The 20,275-nt window shown below is 35.0% G+C and overlaps 1 protein-coding gene across 2 annotated transcripts; it reads right to left on the bottom strand.

Moving 5' to 3' along the window:
• Positions 1 to 1,021: 1,021 nt before the first annotated feature.
• On the bottom strand, positions 1,022 to 19,446 carry Whd (withered). 2 transcript variants are annotated; one of them, XM_021337362.3, is made up of 16 exons: positions 19,165 to 19,446; positions 17,188 to 17,342; positions 16,433 to 16,569; positions 13,052 to 13,160; positions 12,807 to 12,974; positions 10,859 to 10,980; positions 10,492 to 10,693; positions 9,928 to 10,127; positions 8,783 to 8,961; positions 7,533 to 7,666; positions 7,109 to 7,134; positions 6,788 to 7,032; positions 5,871 to 6,076; positions 5,257 to 5,455; positions 4,325 to 4,485; positions 1,022 to 2,493 (listed from the first exon to the last, which is right to left on the bottom strand). In XM_021337362.3, exons 2-16 carry the CDS (start codon positions 17,326 to 17,328, stop codon positions 2,389 to 2,391), a joined length of 2,334 nt encoding a protein of 777 aa, XP_021193037.2. In that variant the 5' UTR covers positions 17,329 to 17,342; positions 19,165 to 19,446; the 3' UTR covers positions 1,022 to 2,388. The 2 variants fall into 2 exon arrangements, with proteins under 2 accessions (XP_021193037.2, XP_021193038.2); XM_021337363.3 differs by lacking the exon at positions 19,165 to 19,446 and adding an exon at positions 18,521 to 18,769.
• Positions 19,447 to 20,275: the final 829 nt, after the last annotated feature.

The raw sequence follows: 20,275 nt of genomic DNA, 5'->3' as shown, positions 1-20,275 counted from the left end.
ATTGGTCTTTTATTCGTAGCAGAATGCCCGATATGGTTAAAACTGCGATCATATTGCTATTCGATTTCTATTCGATTTTGACATTATTAGCTTAGGAGAATCGGGGCCCTGACCTGATGATAATGGGACCACCTCTGAAGCACCTATCAAACAAAAAAGAATCATCAAAATCGATTAATATGTTAATATGGCGTAGTAATCGCGTAACAAACATAGAAAAAAAACGAACGGTCGAATTGAGAACCTCCGCTTTTTTGGGGTGTCGGTTGTAAATAATGTTTAAGAAATCAAACTTTGGATTATTGATACAGAAAAACGTAACATACCTGCTCAAACTATTTATAGATTCAGGCGATTAAGATTTTGGAAAAAGAAAATCTTTATTACCATGTCTAATCATCGGCAAGGATATTGAGCCCTGACCTTCACCTGCGCAAAAAAAAATATTTTAAGTGCTGACTTTTTGAATAGAGCTACGTTTAGCTCTAAAAGAGCTTAGGTCTTTGGCATTTGACTCTGATGACATGAAAGATTTACAAACCGACTAACCAAACTGTGTTTAAGGTCGGCCGTTTTTAGTGCAGTTGGCAATTTTGTCAGTTCAATAATAAAAGCGACATGAGCATAACAAAAGCGAGTGGTATAGTGCCATTTGACTTGAAAATTAAATGCACAAAACATTCGGTACCCCCATGAATTTTGGAGTGGTTCCATGGATGGTAACCCTATAAAATGTTGCCAAATAGATAACTGCTATCAATCAACTCTCGTTTAACAATTTAACATACAGGAAGTTAAGACATTGACAATAAAAATTGACACTATCGCAGACGGAGGTGGCCTAGTGGGTAAAGAACCAACCTTTCAAGTATGAGTGTGTAGGTTCGATTCCAGGTCAAGCAAGTACTAATGCAACTTTCCTAAGGTTGTGGGGCCGCATCTCTATGGTAAATCACTTCCAACCTTCTGAATAACACTTGGTAACCAATGATATGTATGAAATGCAAATAATAAAACCAACTTTCAATATTCAATCTTTATTTACAATAATTCGATAAAGATTTGTAAGTAGCTTATTTAAATGTGGTTAATTAATAGGTTAATTTAAAATAAAGAGGACCAAGTTTGCATTGTAGATTTATCTATAAAATATACATGATATAATTGCAATCCCCTCGTTTTTTGTACCATAATATCAAAAGGCACGTGAAAGATGTTACTGATAAGTCATTTATATACATAATGTGTTACATAAACCCCTTATTTTCTAATAATTTTATTGACATGCAGAATGTGCTTCAGAGTACAAACATTGCTTCTGGGTGATTGACAAATCGGTAATTGTATTCCTGTCACTCATGTACATAATTAAATCTAGATTTATAAATAAAATGCATTTAAAAGCAACCGTGATGTAGATATGTACATAGTAAATATTTAAAAATTTGATCATTATTTAACATTTTCACTTATACAATTGTTAAGAGCATAATCTACAGATACATTCTTAATAGAAAAAAGTAAATAAATTCAAAACACATGTCTTGTATTCAATGGATAATACAAGTACACGTCAGTATTTGATTGATTGATTAATTAGACTATATATTCGTAGGGCAAAAAAATACAATTGACAAAGTTGGGTTATAATTGATAAATCTAAAAACATGAAGGTATCTTGTGCATTATCTTCAACCCCTTATACTAGGAAATCAATATAATGGTGAATATGTTTAGTTATCAGTATCAAAGACTTTAATTAAAGGGGTTAAGATAATTTTAGTATCAAAAACTGCGGGATCGCAACACAATAAACATTCGTAAGCAGTCAGTTTACGCGTATAACACGACATTATTGACACTATAACTAAGAGCCCCCACAGTATTCACCTGGGCACCAAAACTACAGGTACTTATTGTGTGCCTTCAGTGAGTTTCTATAGTGTTACTTAATATTCATACAATCTTATGGTTTGCAAGTTTCTAACTCGCTGTCCGACAACCCCAATTTGTACAACTAACACACTTTTACCTAAAATAAACTTAAACTTAAACTAAAAGAAGCAGCATTACTGTTAAATTAATATAATATATACTCTATTCATGAACCATCTAGAGAAAAGCATTTCAACTCTCAAGTGTGCAGCACCAGACAATTTATATAAATATTTCATATTTCACTATTATAAATAACATTTAATATTGAATACTTCCTCCCAGTGAGAGGAGATACATTTTTGGATATTAAAAAATATTGTACACAAAGATTTATTATGAAGAATACTTCTGTTTGATTTGAGTGTCAACTTATTAAAAATAAAATTATAAACTACACATTACAACAACAACAAAACTAAAACAATACAAAGAGCATGTCATAAAATTGATCTACTTGTTATTCTTGACCCCGTTTTTCAGTTTTTTGTAATCATTGAATAGGTCTTGCACGTCTTTCAGAGACCTCTCGATTTGTTTCACGAAGTTTGAAGAGCTCTGTAATATGAATAATTATTCAGAATCAATGGCTTTGAAAAAATGTGCAACATTTCTAGACTGGGTAGCAGCTTAGATCAGGTCTTCATTTATACAGAGTGTGTCGTTCATAATCACATTAAATCCTATCACATATACTTTATGATATTCTATGGCGAATTGTAAAAAAATAACCTAATCCATTCAGTGGTTTAAGCACAGGAGTCATTTTTCGTTTTTATAATTTACAACATCATGTGTAAAGCAGAGATAAAGTTAGGAGTATCGAATGTTTTGCTCAGTTGACAGCTGTCAGTTTTCAAGGGAGAATTTCAGTTGTTTGTAATGACTGACTTTTATATGGTGTTCTAATTTTCGCACCATCGATATATATGTACTACGTACTAGATAGAACGTTCCGAACAAAAAGCTTACCACACTGAACTGCACTGCAGACTATGCAGTGCCCAAAATGGCAAATCAGAGCGATTTTGACACCTGCGTCAGATGGATGTCTATGAAACGACAATTATAAAATAGAAAATACATATCAAGGTATAAACTTACACATATAAACTATTCGAGAGTCAAGTTAGTAAAATTACACGCTGTTCATGCTATTACAACGCTTGTATATCATACTTTTCATTTATAATTCAATTTTACAAATATGCATTAATTTGTTCCCGCCCGCCATCTTGAATTATGGATTAAGAAAATCGTGCAGAAACAGATGTGCCATAAAACTAGCAGTAGGTAAAATATCAATGAAAACAGACTTCACTTTGTCATGGTATGTTCTTACTTTCAAGAAAAAATAATTAAATTCGCGAAAATTTGTGATAGCCCTCTTAAGAAAAAAAACATCGTAATTAATATTAAAAACCCTAAAAATAAGTTCCTGGTTTTAATATATTACATGATTTTGCATTCAATTAGATATAAATAAACTTTTTGATATATTACATGATTTTGAATTCACTTAGATATAAACTTTTTGAGTAATGAAAAATGTAGGCAAAATACGAGCGACACTTCTGCAATTAACATCAATGAGGATGACTACATGTCACAATACGTCAACGAGATGTCAACAGACGACATAAGCGGGTAAATTATTTGTATGGATGTTCTTGTCTATCGCTAGAATATATGTCAATGTTTCGCACATTTTTATTCTATTTACTTTGTTTGAAAAATTCATTTTTTTATTTTTGACGTATAATTCTTTTTTATTTCTGTTAATCGCCATATATTAACCAGTATATTAACGCATTTCATTTAGGGCTGATTTTTCAATCATCAGATAACTTCTATCTGAGGAATAAATATGGAGGTTTGACATATTTTCCATACAAAAGCTGTCAAAACGTCAAACATATTCCTCAGATAAAAGTTATCTGGCGATTGAAAAATCAGCCCTAAATGTGATTATGAACGACACACCCGATATATGTATACAGATAAATCACCAGTATATTTCCAAGCGGAATTCATTACATATATGTACAGTATATAGCTATAAATGTCACAAATTTATGTTTCTACACAAGGCCCGGTTTCTGTGTTACGGATAAAGTGTCAGTTAATTATCTAACAGTTAATGATTTCTGCCAGATAAAGGCTACTTATAATTTCTGCCAGATATTGCTATCTGGCAGAAATTATGTATGTGTGACCTGTGAAACTAAAAGTAACAGTTTGTCTGTCAGATAAGTTCCTGAGAGGCTATCAGAGACTTAATCAGTAACCAGTGGAACTGGCCAAATGTGACACCATTTCTTAATCTTATGTAATAGTGGCCCTGAATTAGTTTAACTAAGGTATGCTGAGTAAAAGGTTAAAATCTTACCGTGATTGGGCAACTCTTTTTGCTGGAGACGTGGAAAAACAAGAGGTCTTCTCCGACGATAATGTAGGACACTCCGTAGCCGTCATCAGCCACAGGTCCGAAGCCACCGCCGGCGCTCACGCACTTCGGGTGTTTCTTTAGATCCAACATTGAGGTTTGACCTAGCAATGTAAGGCAAGAGTAATGTTATTAGACTATTTACGGTACGGCAGCTAAACTACCTATAACAATTAGTATGTCATGTTTGATTGTTGTTTACTGTTAATTTTTGTGTGAAAAAGTTACAAACTAATTTGTCACAAAGACATGATATATCGGGTGTCGTTCATAATCACATTAAATTAAATGCGTTAATATACTGGTTAATATATGTCGATTAACACAAAGATAAAAGAAAAATACGTAAAAATAAAAAAATGTTTTTTTCAAACAAAGTAAATGGAATAAAAATGTGCAAAAATTAGAACACCATATAAAAGTCAGTCATTACAAACAACTGAAATTCTCCCTTTATCTCTGCTTTACACATGATGTTGTAAATTATAAAAACAAAAAATGACTCCTGTGGCTAAACCACTGAATGGATTAGGTTATTTTTTTTTACAATTCGCCATAGAATATCATAAAGTATATGTGATATGATTTAATGTGATTGTGAACGACACACCTATATGTATATACGAGTAATACAAATTAAAATTTTTGCGTTCATTATACTAACTTCCACAAGTGGTTTCGATTGCTTCCTTAGTAGCCTATAATACTATGATATTCTGATAGAAGCTATATTTCACCAATTTAAATCAAAATCCGGGGTGGAATTTGATTTATTTTTTCCAGTAGTTTTCCTCGTACTACAGATAATACTATGGTAGATACTTTTTACAATATTTCTAAGGAAGTAGAATAGTAGAAGGGATTTCAGTACTGACCGTGAGGGGTCTGGCTGGTCGACAGTCTCCAAGGCTCGTTGAACACCTCTTGTAGGAAGGGCGACTCTAATTCGAGGTACTTAGAGACGACGTACAAACAGAAGAGGTGACGGTCTATGCCTCTACCGGCCATGGCGTCCTGGTACCCCAACTGGTGACGGTGACTGGCTTTCACGAACAAATCCATTCGCTCTTGAATCTGGACAAATACATACAAAATTATGTTGTTAAGAAGTTTATTGCACAAGGCACAGAAGATTAACAAACAGTTTTAATACACACACAAAATCAGAAGGGGTGAGACACTAAGCGATTGATCAATATTTCAATCACAGATATATTACGAAAAAAGCTGAAAATTATGATGGAGACGACAAAAAGGCTGACATGGTGATGGTCATGCGCAGTTTATAAGTAGCTAATATAATATTACAAAATTGCCAAGACTCCTACAAACTAAACTTGTGGTATATTCTAGTGAGTTGAGAAGTTCAAAGACGCAACATATTAGTTCCTTATCTCAGTCTCGACCCTCTCACTTTTACCCAATATTGCCGTAGAAAACTATTAGTGCATAAGCCATTTACAGAAATAAACATAGTTTTATAACTTACCGTGGCATTAGGGTTTTCCATAGACTTGACCCACGCTGAGCTTTCGTTGGTACAAGATCGCACGGTTTCAGTGCGGCCCTCGCGGAACAAACGCGTCATAGACGCTTCGTAAGTCAAGCAGAACCGACCGGCGTCGCGGTAATACGAAAGCTGGAGAATCAACTGGATGAAGGCATCGGGAGAAATCCGACAACTCTTCATGAAACCTGACAAATAGAACACAAGTTACAGTTTTTTTATGTTTAAGTTTATAAGTATTGTTATCTACATCTATACTAATACATAAACTGGAAAGATTTGATTGTTTGTTTGAATGGAATAGGCTTTGGAACTGCTGAACAGATTTAAATAATTATTTCCTTGCTAGGAAGCTACACTATCTGCGCTGAACATGGGTTATTTAAGCCATATTTGACATAGAATCTGTGAAAAAACTTTTGCGCTCAACTATCATATTCATATTCATATCATTTATTGCGTTCCACAAGTTTTACATGGTGTTACAAAATAAGCTTACAGCTAAGTACAGTCAGCATCAAAAGTAGCTGAACAAATCAACATTTTCAAAAGTGTCTAACATATTAAATAGTCATCATTTCTTGAAAATACATAAGAGTATATAATTTACTTATCATCCTAAACTACACAAGTAGATGAGTACTATAGTAATTATCGGTGACACGGTGTTCAGCAGTTTCGAAAATTTTGTTTTGTACAGCTACTTTTGATGCTGACTGTACATTTGTGGACCCTGTTAGGGCACAGCAACATTGGCATTTAATGCCAGTACTAGTAATCACTTTACTATTAGTGTGAAATGTTGTGCTTATTTATAGGTACTTTTTTAAAGAGCTGTCCTCGACTCCTTTATGAGTGGTATAAGATCAAAATTAACTTCTGACGTGAAAGTAACAAACCTTTCCCATATTTGGTGTACATCAATATTCTGAGGTCAACGTCATTCATAAGCTTTTGGGCGATGCTGTATGAAACGTCAATGGCCTTCAGAAGATCTTCGTGTCCGAGGTCCCATTGTAAGCGTATGGGAGCTGGAGGCGGTATGTCAACCGTACCGACTGTGTTACCGTCGTGGCCGTATCCGACTTCCAATTCGCACCAGATCACGTATTCCCAAAGATGACCCATAACAGGTGCGTCGGCCCTGAAAATAGTTGGTGTTACAACTAGTTTTGTCAGTGTTTTATTGGGAATTTACCTACTACAAAATTTTTACTCACCATGTGTGTTCTGAGTTAAAACCAACCTGCGAAAAATAACGGCATCTCATTAATTACAGTGTAGCTTGGTTACTAAAAACGTGGAGCGTTTAAAACCAGTTTCTTTTACATAATTAAAAAAATACTATTTTCCTTTAAAGGAGCTAATGTATTCTGTATTGATTCAATATCATTATAATGCTATGCTTAACTCACGTACCTATTATATTGTTGTAGTCTTGTATGCGCAATTGTCATTTACATAAACGTTAACAGTCATTTTAATTAATTCTAATTATATTAAATAAGTGAAGTTCAACATTGAACATTGCAACATTTTCTTGTTTGTTTAACTATCTATAATTATAATTTAATGTATCATTGCTACCTATTATAAAAAAATCCGCTAACTAGGTAGGACAAAAATGAAATTGATGATACTTACAAATCCATTCTTGCTGAAGCATAAATTGAATGACTTATCAAACCAGCGATCGTGCGCTTTGCCGTGCAGCAGAACTCGGCCGAACTCATCCAATTTCGATAAGTCTTTTTCATCGTATCCGTATTCAAAGTCATCTACAATATAAGAATATAATCTTTTAGATCCTGGCCAAAGTGCAAAAACATCCTGTTTAATATTTAGGTGCCAAAAGATAGTTCGAAGACAAAACAATCGTCCAGATAATAGAGATATGACGTCAATCCTACTGGCTACTCGTGGTATTATCGGGCCTACACGTCTGGTCGCGATTGGAAACTTAATACATAATATTGCCGAGTGATCCAAGAAGAGACCGCAATCTCTGTCACTGGGGAGATTGTGACTTAGTGTGGGACTGTCGATATCCTATAAGACACAAGCAAAGTTTAAATTTAGGTATCTGGACTTACACAGCGCCAGTGAACTTTACAAAATATTGTAATTTGACTACAATACGTAAACTTTGATAGTAATATTGGGGTCAATGGGATCCACAATCTGTAATGAAGGTCATCTTCTTATCTCAGTAGGTATGGATGTCGGAATTGATTTACGGTTCCGCGTTAACAATGTGAGTGTGAGTCAAAAAAATATCTTGTAGGGACCTTTGTACATGTTTATTTAGACTTTTAGAGGTTCGCTGAAAAAAAAATTGTCAAGTGTCTTATTACGAGAGGAGGTAAAAGACATCTGCTTCCGAAGATGAGTTGAAAAAACATGTGAAGACATGAGTTAAAAACAAAGTCGTCCATACTTAAATTACTTACTTACTGACCGTTTTTTGGACGTCACTGATTTACGATTACAAAACATTTTAAGGAAATATGAAACTTGTAAAAATAATAGTAACGATAACATTCTGAAATCTGTCAGAAAAATTACAAATTTTTCAATGGCAGCATACTGTTGTTAAGCCGGCAACAAGGACTTTAGGTATTAATTTGAGTGGCACGTGTAAACGACGTAAGTAGACTAACACCGACTATTTTAACAAGCTATAAAACTCATGACCTTTCAGTATTATAATAGTGTAAGACTGTAAGACCATAATTTGTGTAATCATAACATCTCTACTATTATAAGTGCAATCGTTTGACTATTCTTCTTTTCTATAAATTCTTCCTAGTTTTTTTTTTCTCAGGCAAAAGTTAAACAGCCTTAGAAGCCGTATTAATCTTTCTGGCAGTCTCTGAAAAGTGCAATTCTCTTACCAAGGCATACATTGAAGGCAGCTCGTTCGATACAGTGCAGGGAGGTACGGTTGTGTCCTCGGTTGAACATAGTCTGACGAATGTGCGCCCAGTGGGAGCGCTCACCGGCTGTCAGAGCGGCCACGCGTTCCTCTCCCACCACAGGCTCCGACTTGTCGTCAAGAATTTGTTGAATTTGTCTGAAGGAAAAATGGTGATCATACTTATAAATCTATCTCTCGGGTATCTTATAATTCAACATAAGAAATTGTGAAAAAAAGGTTGGTTACTGGATTTGTTTAATCAAGTCTAACCACTAACGTATAAAAAAATAGTATTGTAATATTTTTTTCATCATTTGAGTAGATATACAGAGTGATTTAAGAGAAAGATCTATGTCACACAATCAATTATTTGCTTATATCTCGATATAAGCCATGTTTAAAATAAAAACAAGTAATTCACTTTCCAATATTGTTCAGCCGGTATCGTCTTGTTTGAACGCTACTAAGTTTACATATACATATATTATGCATATAGGTTGGAAAACAGCAGCAATGCACCGCGACCTAAATTAGCTTGATTGGTAAGCAGTTGGTGCTTGACACTATTAATAGTCGTATCCCACTAACGTAGAGGATTACAATTGCATTACGCCATTAATTGACTTAAGCTATAATTTATTTAATTTCGTTTTTAAGACAGAAAGAATGCAGTAAAAATAGTTGTAATGAGAAAAACTATTTAGATTCCGGTTTAATTAATGCAAGGACCACACATAACGCAATGCCATTACTAGTGCGACTATTTGTAAATAATGTTGGTCAGACGTTATATCTCGGAATACTATCATTCTGACCGCTCTTGCAGCCGCCGACCGCTTGAGCAATTATACTGCTGCAATAAAATACTTCTTTTCCTCAAAATAGATGTGTTAAATGCATCCCGTAATACTTCAGATGGAGTACAACATATTTACATTAGTAAGTATGTTATATTTAATACTAACTTCCACTTTTCAAGTAGCATACATAAAATTGGCTATCAAAAACTGAAACATTTGTTCAAATCGGTTTAGTATTTCCTCGTACGCATCCAGACAAACAAATCCTTCATCTTTAAAATTTAAGTACTGTTTTTACTGAAAAAAGTAAAATGTAACTTACACTTGGATTTCACAAGGTTTCAGCAGTCGTCCTCTCGAGTATACGAGCACTTTGAAGTATCTTCCCTTATGATAGACGGTGATGTGCGACGAGTCCTGGTAATGAACGATCTTGTCGCGTTCGATTCCTGGCACGCGCACTGTGTTGAACAGCCTCTCGTATTGCCACGAGCAAAGGGGCACCATGTTTTGTAGCATGATCTACAATAAAATATTTTAATCAGTATCTAACACTCAATAATTATTGCCTTCCATCACGAAGTGTACAACAGCTGGTTGTTTTAAAAATAGAGAAACAACTGTGGACCCTGTCCAACAAATATCCCGAGAGAGCAAGTTCTCACATCCGGATAGATGTCCCCTCTCAGGCTCTAGACTAGAGTCTAATTTAAATTGCTTCGATAACTACGACGTGTAAGCGCAACAGACAGTCATATTTATTTATATTATTAGGAAGGATGCTACTGCCAAGTTTCACCAAAATTAGTTTTTTGCGTTTACATAAGTCTGACTGGGAAATAACCTCGTTAAACTATGCCCAGTGAAAATACGATAAGTTACGAACCGGTTCAAGTTCCTGTCTGTCGATGAGTCTCCTGAACTTAAGGCACAAGTGAATGATGACTCCAGCACGGGCAGCCTGTATGTTGGTGGGTCTCAGTAGAATGGCGTCTGTCCCATAGAAGTTCGAGTTGACCATCAGAGGTGAACGACCTCTTAAGTAGACATACTCCTCCCACCAGTCGGACACGTAGTTGCTGGACCACCTAAAACCAAGATACACCATGAAATGGGTCACTTAAGTGTTAAATACGAATAAAGGTAATTCACAAAACTTTTTTGTTTTTCTTCGTACGATCGACTTATTCATAGTTAGCCAGGGAAAGTGTTGCTGTTCTATTTAAATTATAACATAAAAGTAGAATAGTTACCATGACTTTAGAACAAGGTATCTCTGTAGCTTCACAGCAATGGTTTCTTCGAATTCCTTAGCTAATCCTTCTACTCTCTTATAATTTTCGTCGTCCAATAGGGGACGAACACTAGTCAGGTACTGGAACAAAATTTCGATTGATTTTATTTTATTTAAAAGGAATTTCAACAAAGGATACACATTACATGCATCATTATAAAAAGTTATTTAAAGATTTGAGCTCCTTCAGTTATAGGAGAACACATCATTCAATCCATCATCTTCAAAATTAAAATAAAAGAAAATTAAACAATGTTAAATTAAACAACACATGAACTTACAAATTAAATTAAACATTTGAAATTGGAACACGGGTTAAATAGTAAATAATTAAAGAGAGAAAAAGAAATTAAAATATTCTAAAACACAAATAATACAATGAAAGAGGTAACAATGAATAGGAACTATAGAGATCAATTTATTAACAATATAATATGATAATGGCTTATGTTTAACTGATCACCAGAAATAGTAACAAATACCAGACACAAATAGTAAATGATCACCAAAATGAAACTCGCATTTTAATGTAAAATGATAACCAAAGTTTTAACACTTTGCTATCCCATTTAAGTGAAATTACTCCAAAATAAATCATGCGCAAGCCAAAAATAGTAAATGACCACCAAAATTAAACCACCATTTTAAAGTAAAATGATAACCAAAGTTTTTACATTCTGCTATCCTATTTAAGCAAAATGAGTCCAAATAAATCATTGTTATCCCAAAAGTAGTAAATGATCACCAAAAGTAGTGAATGATCATCAAAATTATACCAGCGTTTTAATATAAAATGATAATCAAAGTTTTTACATCTTGCTATCCTGTTTAAGTAAACTGGCTCCAAAAAAATAAGTTCGGCCTGATACAATAAATGTAATAACATTATGGGGACCCTTTTCCTGCACTAGGGTGGAAAATTGTCTATTGCATGCCTCTAAACAGTGCGATAAGAGTGTGTTTTCGAGGGAGTGTATTGAGAAACACATTCTTCTTCTTCTTTCTCCTGCCCTGTTCCCAATTTTACTTGGGGTCGGCGCAATATGTCATTTTCTTCCATTTTCCCCTGTCACTCGTCATACTGACACTCACGCATGCATTGCAAGCCGGACACATAACTTAATATGGCATCATAATACTTTATTTGATAATAAGCCCACATTTTATGGCAATCACAGTGACTTATTTAGGCAAAAATAATACATTAATTTGGTCGTCAAGAGTTGGTGATCATTTACTAAATTTGGTGGTCGAATACAATTTAAAGTGAAGTCGTGACTAAAATAGCTGGTACTATTACATTTTTAGACTTTATTTTTCTGGTGTTCAGTAGATTTTTCTGGTTGCAAAACTAAGGGTATCAAAGCATTTTATGGTGGTCATTATATTTGTTCCCTATGATAATTGTGTGTGACCTGTTGATACGTCAACATAAAACAGGGTCTGAAAATCGTGCCCGAATTAAACGTTTGAATTTAGCAAGATTGTTAGAAAAGATATCTATGTCTCCCGGAGAAGTCGAAACAATATTGTTCGTAGGTCATCCTTGCAATGGGTGCATGTTTTGCTAAATTGGTGCGGCAGCGGGGAACCCTGAACAACGGACGAGGGTAACGTAGAATTCTAACAGGAACATTGATGTCAATTTTACTTAGGAGATCTGGACAGTTCGTTTAATACCATAAGTCGTTGCTGGACATAAGATGATTTAATAATACCATTCATTATTTTTTTTCTGCATTGAAAAAAGTTTTCTAAATAAGGCACAGTAATGTTACATACAAGATTGATTACAATAGACTGTTTTATCTTTTGACATAGATATTTATTCAATGATAAGATTCGATATTTTGTGTGTCTGTAAATAAGTTGCGTGTTGACATAAGACTGTCTGGAAGTTAACTCACCCGTTTCATAGTATCTTTGACAGCAGGCAGAGGGAGTCTTGGCAGCGATCCTTGAAAGCTGTACAACTTGGGTTTGTTCCACCCGGATAATACTTTAACAACACTTATCCACAACATTGTTTTTAGAGATATCTTCGAGCCTGGAGCGCGTGATTCGTACATCCATCCCTAAAAATCATTACACATTTTAGATAAAATTCTTACTTGTTCGTGTGTTAAGAATGGTTAATTTGTATAATGTTTACCTTGTACATTAATAGCAGTTTGAGAAGGTATCTCATGAGAAATATCACACTAAGCCACATGGTGAGAGCGGCCAATAAACAAGCGATGACCTGCCACATCGTGGAGTTGCTGAACAAAACATAATTTGATTTTAAAATAAATAAAATGCTATGGCGGCTGTCGAGTGCGGCTACGTCCTTGTGAGACTAAATGGACGTGAAGGTGCTGGGTGCCATCATGATCTATGAAGATTGGGGAGCTTAGTTCCTAGCTCTAGAAGCACAATTAGTTTAGCCTAGGATGACTTTTGAAGACTATTAAAGAAGGTAGTCCGCGTTATTCTCAGGAAGTGCTGGGTACACCTTGATAAAGCAGAGCAGTTCCAAGTTTGTAACGCAATCTAATCTATATACATATAATAAATCTGTAAAAAAAGTGTGTCTGTACATTGAATATATTTAAAAAATAATAATTGGGTGGGGTTTAGAAACACTAATGGAACACAAATCCAAAAAAAAAATTCTGTCTGTTTGTCTGTATGTCTGCATGTCTGTATGTCTGTATGTCTGTTTGTTTGTACACGCTAATCTTCGGAACTACTGAACGGATTTCAATGATTTTTTCTTTATTGTATCAGTATTAAGCCTGGTCAACATATAGGCTATAATTTATCTTCGAAACTTGAAGACCTGATGCGGAACACCAACAGACCAACAAAACTATAAGAGATACAAAAATGGTGCCATGGCAAAAATTGTTTCATATGATGAGCATTTTCAGCTGAGATAATAAATTTTAAGATCTGGAACACCTGATGTGGAACAGAGTCTCTGTCACGAGCCCCCACTCTCCGAATTTGTTGCGTTATATCTCATTATTATTTTGTATGTCTCTTCCAGACCTAGGGACTACAGAGTTCCGAATTTTTGGGAGGCAAACGTGGGGCCGAAGCCAACACGCTGCTTTTGAGACAATGAAATGGTGACACAACGATTACCACAACAAACCGACCATTATCCCTTTATACACTATAGGAATGTACCCAAGGACTATCCCCGGTTCAGTGCTAAACTATTGCTAACTATGGATGAAAACTACTTGGGCTATTGTGATGGGATGCTAATGGACTAGGAATGGGGAAACTACGCGAACTATGGCACCTGCCGATGACAATGTATAAGATACATGTAAAAATGGCAGGTGGAGACTCGCCAGCTCATTTACTGGGCCCCCGGGAATCAGTCACTGAATAGCGAGGCTGAATAGGCTGAAGTGTGAGGATACCTAGGCGGATTTTAAACGCAGATTACGCGCTCCCTGTGGGTCTCTTACCACGAGGCACCTATCCTCCGAGCAGGGCTACTAACCCTGCTCTAGCGACTCCACTTTGGACGGCCAAGCCAAGCCAGAGGCGTGAGACCCACCCCCGTCATGGTTCACTCTGACCGGCCGGAGATTGGGGACAGTATACTCTCCCTGGAGAAATCAGTATATATAGCCCCGCGGGGTCGCTACTCCCCGTCATCAGCCTCAGATGTCCTGCGGTGCTTATCTCATTATTATTGTCGTTATTATCTCAAGAGCCTTTGTCCCAATTATGTTAGGGTCGACTTCCAGTCACGATGCAACTGAGTACCAGTGTTTTACAAGGAGTGACTGAATTAAATATCGAACGATTCAGATCTTTGATTTTGCTGACCCCGTAGTCGCTGGCATAAGGGACATGATCCGCGTACGAAGTCGCGGGCAGAAGCTAGTCTAAAATAAGGCTGAACATGTAGATAACATAATTTTTGCGTTCATATTGTAAATTAGGATATTAATCCAGCCACGACAGTTACGTAATTATATAACACTAGACTGTAGATCCTATCTATTGGAATATAGTGTCTGATAAATATTCGATAAGCCGATATTATAAATTTAAAAAAACCCCCGACCCAAAAAAAGTATGCAATAATTATGACAAAAGGTTAAAAACGCTAAACCCTATAAAAAGCAAAAAATAACTTTTAACACTACGTAAACTAAATTTTGTCGTGTCGGGGGACCGCTCTAATTCATTACTTTAGATACGTGTTTTTTTTAAAACGAATGTTGTAATTAGGTAGGTATCATTTGATTTATGTAAGTATTTATGAAGGTAAAAAGCGGTCCCCCGACACGTCAAAATTTAGTTTACGTAGTGTTAAAAGTTATTTTTGCTTTTATAGGGTTTAGCGTTTTAACCTTTGTCATAATTATTGCATACTTTTTTTGGGTCGGGGGTTTTTTTAAATTTATAATTTAATTTTATTTCATGCTTTTTAAAGGCTCCTTAATTTTTCCTTCTTTTATTTAATTTATTTTATCTTAAGATGTGGTCGCTATATGCGATCTCGGCCAAAGGAAGCTGTTTAAAAATCCTCATGACAAACTGGCTCTGGGAGAATTGCACAGATTGAGAAACAATAAAGTTAACCGTTGGACATTCTAGATTTTCAGAAAAAATATAAATCGGTTTATCCGTTTCATTCCGGCATTCCAGGGTTTCATCCGCCACATCCCATTTGCAGCATTAGGTTCGCGTCAATCAGAAACATGAAGAGAACTCGTCAAGACAAATTCAACGAGCCCAAACTCGATGGGTTTACTAAAAGGCAGTTCAGGGTTACGTCTCCTACCTTCGTGCCCTAACAGCAGACCAGCTCAGTGGTTCCAAAAGACATTAGTGTTTCAAATTTCACATCCCACATATACTTGCAAGTAAACTGAGCGTGTAACATTCCTATGACATCTAGCAAACGAGCTGATGACCTTGAAGACCTGAACCGATTTCCACCAAACATAGCTAAGAACACTCCCGACTGACATACCTTTTAAACAAAAAAAACCGCATTACAATCGGATCATCCGTTTGGGAGCTACGATGCCACATACACACACACACACACACACACACACACACACAGACACGTCAAACTTATAACACCCCGTCGTTTTTGCGTCGGGGGTTAAAAATTACTGTTGTCATTGATTTTCCGTGGGTGTGTTTAGTACAAGTTGACTTTGTCTTCCTTTAATTATTTATTTATTTTAATCATCACAAGGAACCGGTACATTTATGCTAACAAATAATAACACATTTCATCATTTAACAATTAAATTAGGGAATAAGGTAAACTACCCTGGTATCTTGTTGTCTAGACAAGAGCTCAAAGACATTAATTCTTATATTTTACAGGGACAGCCTCACCAAAGAAAAAGCAAGTTGAAACTACAGCTGGCCTATACTTTGGCCAAATAATTTGTATTGCCATCTTAGCATACACGACACCCGCTCACAGTGATGCGGATGCGAAAAACTCATCATAGCATATTTTTTCCATAAATAAAAGATCTCGTTTAGGTGTTAAACTTACCTAGGTAATACAGTAAGTGTTTTTTGTACTAATCCAAACGGTATGCTAAATCCGGCAAAGTGTGCCGCAACCAGCAGTGTCCACAACACATACAGAGACTGCAGATGACCTGGGTACACGCCATTATGGACGCTGTTCTGTGAAACATAACGATCAAATTGATACACCCATCACTGGTAGGTACTTTCAGAGCAGGTATGTCGATCTATTCGTAAAACAACTGAAGAAAGTTAGATCTATAAAATGAGCCAAAATGAATTTGATAATCATTAGCATGACTACATCCCAAATCGCTGCAATATCTATTTCTTAATTATCAATTATAATCAGAATCACACAGTATACTGTAATCAAGTCACATTTATTTATTATCATTGAACGTAGACTCCAACAATGGCCTTTAAAATATTTACAATTAACTGAATGATTACATAATGATTAGATTTAGCTTCTGTTTAGCATAGAGGAAAATTACATAGAATTTACATAGTGTAATATAGTGTAGTAGACATTCATAACAACAAGAACATTTTTTTTTTAGAGGGTAGATCAGTTATACCAGAAATTGGTATATTGTAATATGTAGATAAATAATAACCTTAACGTGGACTTTTAATTACTGTCCGAAGTGTATCCAACAAACGACTTGCTATTGTATAGATTAGTTGACCTCTGCTAGACCTACGTGTATGTATGTGCGTATAGTCAAACATCTTACACATTATACATGTAGTTTGTACATATGAAGTACTTACTCTGAAACGCGCTAGACGTTTCTTCCACGAGCGTATTCCTGACTCCCAGACCAGGTAGAGTACTTCGCGGTCGAAGTTCACGTCCCATCCGTCGTGAGTGATCGCGAAGGAAAACGCAACGGCTGAGTGCGCTTCTGCCATCTTGCACTACCAACCTAAAACAACGTATACTACTAAGTTTTTGTTTAGACAACATTTTATGCATGAGACAGAATTTTGTTGCTGGAGAATTTGTTCCACCATTTCTTCTTCCCAGCAAAAAAACATAGGAAATGCAGCGGAATTTTTGGTTTACATTACTCTCCATTATGCACACAAACAGTCAGAAGTCAAAACCTGTAACTGTTGAAGTTTAAACTGAACAAACTTATGATGCTAGCTCTATTTAACTATCACATCATACTTTGCACTATGAATTAAATAATAGCATGGCGCATAGCTGCTTAATATTTCATATTAGTAATAGCACATAATTTTAGTCTTGTTAACATACATATATAACATAATAGATTTTGCTGATACTTTATCTGCAACCTTCGTTGAAATAAATATCTGTATCCAAGTCAACGGCAACAGTTCAGCCGTCTTAGTGTCAGATTAGTTAGTACATACACACCATGTTTCAGCTGTTTTGGCATTAGATAGTAAAAAAACACTGGTATGTTTACAGATTAGTAAAAACTCAAGTAACCCCCTTATTCCATTATTAATAAACCCAAAGTAAAGTTATTCAAAGTTAAAGCAAATGAGTACTGTTATTCCTTTTTAACAGACTTTAATTCATATTTATTAATAATAAGAGGTTAAAAGTTATGGTAACTATTGAGCTCAGCTATTCTTTTTATATTTCATGATCTATATTGTACCATTCATCTTTTTAATTATTAATATTACAATAACCAGTTATAAGCAAATTATTGCAGTTTCGCCAAGCAAGCACATAATCAGCATTTAAGAAACATGGGCTAAATTAATTGAAAACTAAATGAATTGCCTGAGTTGAACTGCATTCACTGTCCATAAGTTTTTTTTTGGTATCAAGATAACTCTCCCTAGACCGACATGGCTATCAAGAAGAGACATTTTTTACTAACTAATATTAAAGTTTAACGTGAGGGTATGCCACAAGTTATAGAATTATACAAATTCTCATTGGCATCATATAACATATTTTTTTGCTATTTAGCAATTTAGCATAAAATAGAATATTAACATCAAACTTTTTATTCTTCTTTGATTAACACACTTAAGTAGGTATATACATATTTTTTTTCTCTGACCAACTTCAAAGTGTGTTGTGCAAAAAGCCTTGGATGAAAGTATACCCACTTACCTACATAAAATTCTTCAGAAGTTTTTTCTTTTAATTTTATTTATATTATATTTTGTACTATTTCAAACTTTTCCAACATTTGAAAGTGGAACATTAAACTTCTGTCACACTTGCTAAGCAACCATACATTTTACTTCAATTAGAACATAATTTATTTTCCGACCTACTTTTATTATAGAATGTAAAAAAAGTTATTCCAGAATATTAGGCAGAATTACAACGCACTACACGAGAGAAATCTCTACACACATTCGCAACACACAGGATATTAATACGCGCTCGCTACGGTGCACGCACACACGCTCAGCAGGTGTCAAAGTCTAATCTGAGGAACGCGACGGTTTTACGTAAATTCGCAACAATCGCAACACGACTAAACCTTCATTTTTTTAACATTACGCTTCAATTGTGCACAGTATTATCAATGATTAAGACCATTTACTAATATTAATGATTAAATAAAAATTATATATGGTCAAGTCACATGCTGACAACGCATAATGTTAGTTAGAAATTACAACAACGTAAACGTACTCAATATTTCCAAAATTCTTTACTGAAATTGATTATAAATCAAAACAATAAAGAAGACTTGATACCGTATTCGATTAAGATTACAACATTATTTGACATAAACTTCTTACCTTGAATATTTCATCAATTTACGAGCACCAATAAGTAGTACGCGGACAGGTACTGGTACAGTTTAATAACCGTACCTTGCTTGTTACTTTATTTACACACCACCTTTTAACATTTTGCTAGATAAATGTTTTTTGTATTCAATATATCGTCTACAAATAATAAAACGAGGCCAAGAAAAGTAAGTATTAAAATATATTTACAATCGAAATAAATACCACAAACTTCAAATTCGTACAATACGTGCCATATGACCAAAGAGTAAGCTGTGGAGTAAGCATAGAACTGGAATGGAACGGTACAAAATGAATTCAAGCAAAGCAACTAGGTACATACATAGCTAGAGCGAGTCCGCGACACGTACGACTCGTCAAAACTAGTGTTGTGAAACGAACTGCGAATGTACACCGTCGGAATTTTCCAGATTAATTTACTGATTACTTTACTTCAATTATAATTTTCTTAAAACTGAATTATAATTTTTACTGCAGTATCTTCAAAGAAAGTCGCCAGTTAAGTCAAAGTTCACCTAGCTAGTTATGGTACTTCTTTACATTAATACTAATGTAATAAATAAGATTTTTTTATCTATTTGTTTGTATCCTAAATGCTCCGAAACTACTGAACAAACTTGCAAAAATCCTTTCTGAGTAACATATGCTATATTTTATCCCAGTACGGGCAAAAGTTCGGAAAACTGCAAGTTGTTAATATACTCAACAGGTACACTTAAAAAAGAGGGAAGGCAGCCAAGGTAATATACCATTATAATACGAGTGACGGTGGAATAACGTATAAACATTTAAGTTTGTTTGTCTTATCAGACGATGGAGATTTTACATAGTTTAAATTCATCAATCATCAATTTGTTATCCTACTTCCTACTTATATTATAAATCCTACTTATATCCTACTTTTTATATTATAAATTGAAAGTTTGTGAGAATGTATGGATGTATGTTTGTTATTAAATCAAGCAAAAACAGCTGGACCGATTTGATTGAAATTTGGTATGTAGATTGGTGATACCCTGGATTAACACATAGGCTACTTATTATCAACACACCACGCGGGCGAAGCCGCTGGCTGAAGCTAGTATTGGGCACTTCGTGG

The sequence above is a fragment of the Helicoverpa armigera genome, chromosome 1, assembly GCF_030705265.1.
Source record: "Helicoverpa armigera isolate CAAS_96S chromosome 1, ASM3070526v1, whole genome shotgun sequence".
In the NCBI taxonomy this organism is placed as follows: Eukaryota; Metazoa; Arthropoda; class Insecta; order Lepidoptera; family Noctuidae; genus Helicoverpa; species Helicoverpa armigera.
This window is presented reverse-complemented; position numbering and strand designations above follow the sequence as displayed.

What these genes read in the sequence shown, in the direction of transcription:
- Whd (XM_021337362.3), bottom strand. Translation starts at nt 17,328, where the DNA reads ATGGCAGAAGCGCACTCAGCCGTTGCGTTTTCCTTCGCGATCACTCAC. An exon ending in TGCCTTCAATGTATGCCTTG is followed by an intron (nt 7,667 to 8,782) that starts GTAAGAGAATTG and finishes CTTATATTGTAG; the next exon opens with ATGACTTTGAATACGGATAC. An exon ending in GCTTCAGCAAGAATGGATTT is followed by an intron (nt 7,135 to 7,532) that starts GTAAGTATCATC and finishes TATTTTTCGCAG; the next exon opens with GTTGGTTTTAACTCAGAACA.